At 34.2% G+C, this 4,474-nt stretch overlaps 1 protein-coding gene across 1 annotated transcript; it reads right to left on the reverse strand.

The window, feature by feature from the left end:
- Nucleotides 1-1,336: 1,336 nt before the first annotated feature.
- LOC102002182 (vomeronasal type-1 receptor 4-like) lies at nucleotides 1,337-2,272 on the reverse strand. The gene has a single exon (XM_005372196.1). The coding sequence runs from the start codon at nucleotides 2,270-2,272 to the stop codon at nucleotides 1,337-1,339; it is 936 nt and encodes a 311-aa protein (XP_005372253.1).
- Nucleotides 2,273-4,474: the final 2,202 nt, after the last annotated feature.

Raw genomic sequence — 4,474 nt, forward strand, 5'->3', positions numbered from 1 at the left:
AATTTTCTATGAAAGACCCAAAAGACAATTCACTCTCTTCATTTGTTAAGGGATCCTTTGACTGTACACTCATGTTTTGAGTGATATTTTACGGTCTTTATGTTTTAACTGGGACCAATATTCCAGTGTGGTTGTTTTAATTTCTTCCTTCCTAACTTCCTGTCCTCTCTGACTTATTTCATGAAGAATTTATTCTGGAGAACTTAAACATTTTACTGCATGCAAATTACTTTTTACATTAATCCCTTTTTTCTTTTCCTCCACACATTCTTTACATATACTGCTCAAAAATCTCTTAACCCTACCTCACCAATTCTCTTTTCTTTCCACTGAGGTCCTTCACATTCTGAGTCATCTATAAACTGTGATTATCCTACTGCACTTTATTAAATAATAATTAATGCTGTTTTGAACAGACTCACGAGAAGAAGTATTCAGACAAATTCTGAGCAGAAAAGCAGTAGAATGTTGAGAGTTGTCTTTTTTCTTTCGTTTTTAAATCATCTCCTATAATTGCTATTATGCTTCTGACAACATTTCAGTTCTAATGACTTACCTAATTTCAATTAAGCAGATCAATTATTAACCATTTATTTAATGCTATATAATTTATTTGCCAAATTTATCAGCTTTGTATTTCTATGAAATATTATTAAAAGATTGTTTACTAATATTTTCAATTCATTGAGAATTCATCCAATGTATCTTGGTCATTTCATTTTAAGTTTTACCTTTTTAAAAAATACTCAAATTATACCCCTAGTAATCCATTTCTACTTAATTTTCAGTGTTTTAAACACTTTTAGCTTTTTTTAGTTCAGTCTTAACATTACTTACATTAAGGGAGATCATAGCTTGTATGTTTGTATTTGTGTGCCTGAGCTATTTCACTAAAAACTGTATCCTTAAATTTACTCATATGGTTACAAATGAAAAGATTAATGTTGTTGAAGCTGAATATATATATATATATATATATATACACACACACACACACACACACACACACACACAATATATATATATATTTTTGTGTGTTTGCTTGTATGTGTGTATGTTTGTGTATGTCATTTATATCCATGGTATGCTAAAATATTATGTATCTACATCAATTTGTGTTTTGAAATCATTGATGTCATTTTTCAAGGTTATATAAGCAACTTTCTTCATTCAGTTCTGCTGTAAGCATAAAAAATTTAAGTAAGTAGACACCCCAAGTACCATGGAGGCTTTCCCTTAGACAGATAACAGCCTTCCCTCATCAGATTTGTGTTGAAAATATGAAGGAAAATGAATGAATGAACAGGTAAATAAGGGGCAAAAACATGCAATCTACTTACCTATGAAGCAATTGTCTGTTGTTTATACACCTTATCCAGAGTATGCAGAATCTTAGTACAATGAAGTCATGATTCACAACAAAAGGACCCAAAGTGGGAAAACACATAGAAATGATGGCTGTGATGCTTATTAACCACCAACTGGGTTTATATAAAACAGCAATTAAGCCTTGTAATATGGAGGAGAGGGTATAAAAAGCTACATAAGAAGACACCAGAAATAGGATGCTCTGGGTGGCTTTAGACTCAGGGGAAATTCTGAGGGATACATGAGCACTGCGGATGTGTTGAATCTGCTGCTTGTGTCTATAAAGAATGGCAATCATAGAGCCACTGGACCAAATGATGAGCACAGAAAACAAGACTTCAGGAAATACCAATAGTGCTGTGTACAGTGACTCTGCAATTCTATCATGACCCCAAGTGGAGCAGTATAGAAAATCTCTTTTTACTGTCATATTATTGTGACTCATTTTTATAATCCCAGATACAGGGATAATAAAATTTATAGTGATATATAGGACCCAGCAGAGGGAAATAGAGAGGGTAATATAATTTGAAGATTTGAATTTAAAATTCTTCCAAAAGGATTTCTGGGGACTGATGGTGATGGCTTGATAGATACTTAAGAGACAGGTAGTTCCCATGGACATGCTTCTGCCAAGTCTTTGAATATAGAAAAGAAATTCACACATGACATCATTGAAAAACACTTTCATTCCAAAAGCTGAAATTGTATGGGGCACCCCTTTAGAAAGAATGATCAAGCAGTTGGCTATGAACAGATGGGTGAGGATCAAATCTATAGGCTTCAGTATATGTTCATTATAGTAAACAGCTAGATAGTGAAAAAGCAAAGAGATATTTCCCAGAATTCCAACTGTATTTTGTGATAAGAATATTATTCCTATTGCCAAATACTTGGAATGCATTTTGATGTTTAGTAACTTTTCCTTTAAATTACAACACTTCTTTTCTGAGCAAAATGGTGAATTTGTTTTAAGGGATGAAGGAACCAGAGAATTATTTGATATTAAGAAACTAAAGCAGATGTGTGCAACATACTAACATGCCTCCTCACATATGTTTTGATAACCATTCTAGATTTCAGGAAATATTTGTATTCTTAGAAAGCACATGCATATGAATATTTATGTATTCTTACAATATACAACATTTATAGTACAGCATTGTTACCAAGAGAAATCAATGATGAGTCACTGCAAATGAAAAGCACACTAAATTGTACACTTCCAGGATAAATTTTGATAACAATTCACATCAAAAAAGAATAGGCTTGCATCACCATCTACATTATATCAGGAAATAAATCCATGCTGAGTACTTATCTTATCTGAATTTTTAGCATAAATAATGAAATTATTATCAGAACAATGTTGTCATTTCTCTATTCCTATGCAATAAATTTTATATTAGCTATCATAAAACTTAGAAATCATAAGATTTTAACAACAAATTTTATAATTTTATTTTGAAGGTTACTACTAATCAATGATCCTTTTCACAAACTTTCAGACAAATAATATGTACAAAAAACTTAAAGAATCATTTATCACTGAAAAGAAAAGTGAGTTCGGAGAAAGGTACCTTGAGTATGTCTGAATGGATGGTTCTATTTTTCTAAGATAAATATTATGGAACTACACACCCACATCATACATGAATAATCCCAATATATTAACAATGATGCTACAATTATAACAACATGGCAGTCAATGAATCTTTCATAAGATCCTGGTGAATTTTACATTTTATAATATTCTTGTTTCCACTGAATAGAGAAATAGGTACAAAGAATAACATTCATCAAGATACACAGAGTCTTAGAGGAGGCAATTGAATGTTTGACATCATTATAACTCACCCTCATGGAGTTTATGGCCCAGACATGAATTCTGTGGTACATCACAATGTTCTTTATTCTAGAAAATAAGCTTCACTTTGGAGTTCGATGATTCTTGTAGTTCTATTGCAATCATTAGTATAAACAAGAAACCATTTATCTGACAGCTATGATAGTTATAACAAAGTTATCTATGATTTACATCAAACATGCTTACAGGGAAATAATATTGGCCTAACTACTATAACCCTTAATTATATTTGATATAAGATTTCAACACGACTTAAAATCTTCAAAACTCAGTCTCAGTAAAAATTCCATTGATTAAATTAGCTATTTACACAAACTCAGGAAATAGCTCTCTTCAGTTTCCCTTATCAGAGCACAGAATATCTTCCTCTCCATTAAATTTCCTCTGTTTGTTTTTACCCAAGAATTCATTCTCCCTATTTGAGCACTTAGAAAACCTCCCTTATTTTTTGGTCTGTTTTCAAGTCTGAAATACAAATGTTTACTTACTTCCTTCTTGCTCAGGTACCCTGACTCAGTGTGAAGCTCCTGGCATCCTGACAGGAAGCATTGTGGATGAGGAAGGCATCTCATTGCATAGATAAAGGTCTATGTCTCTGTGACATTATATCCCTTCTGAACTACAGTCTTAAGTGAAAATGACAGTGCTGGCTTTGGGAAGAGGATTTCTGAAACTTTTCTCCCATTGCTAATTGGCAAAACAATTATGAGTTTCCTGTCTCTAGAGGGATTGAATACTTGGGAGAGCCTCTTACTTGTTCATTGTCCTTGAAGGCTGAGGAGGAGGAAAGTTGCAGGGAGCAACAATGTTTAATATTTCATATTCTTGGATGTGTTCTTGGATTCGGTTTGCCAGTACTTTTTTTTTATTTTTACTTAAAAATTTCCACCCCCTCCCCTCCTCCCATTTCCCTTTCCCTCCCTCCATCCCCCTAAAACCCATCCCCTTCTCCATTCCTCTCCAGTCCAAAGAGCAGTCAGGGTTCCCTGCCCTGTGGGAAGTCCAAGGTCCTCCCTCCTCCATCCAGGTCTAGGAAGGTGAGTATCCAAACAGACTAGGCTCCCACAAAGCCAGGACATGCAGTAGGATCAAAACCCAGTGCCAGGGGGCTGGAGAGATGGCTCAGTGGTTAAAAGCATTGCCTGCTCTTCCAAAGGTCCTGAGTTCAATTCCCGGCAACCACATGGTGGCTCACAACCATCTGTAAAGAGGTGTGGTGTCCTCTTCTGGCTGCAGACA

The sequence above is a fragment of the Microtus ochrogaster genome, unplaced genomic scaffold, assembly GCF_000317375.1.
Source record: "Microtus ochrogaster isolate Prairie Vole_2 unplaced genomic scaffold, MicOch1.0 UNK271, whole genome shotgun sequence".
NCBI lineage: Eukaryota > Metazoa > Chordata > Mammalia > Rodentia > Cricetidae > Microtus > Microtus ochrogaster.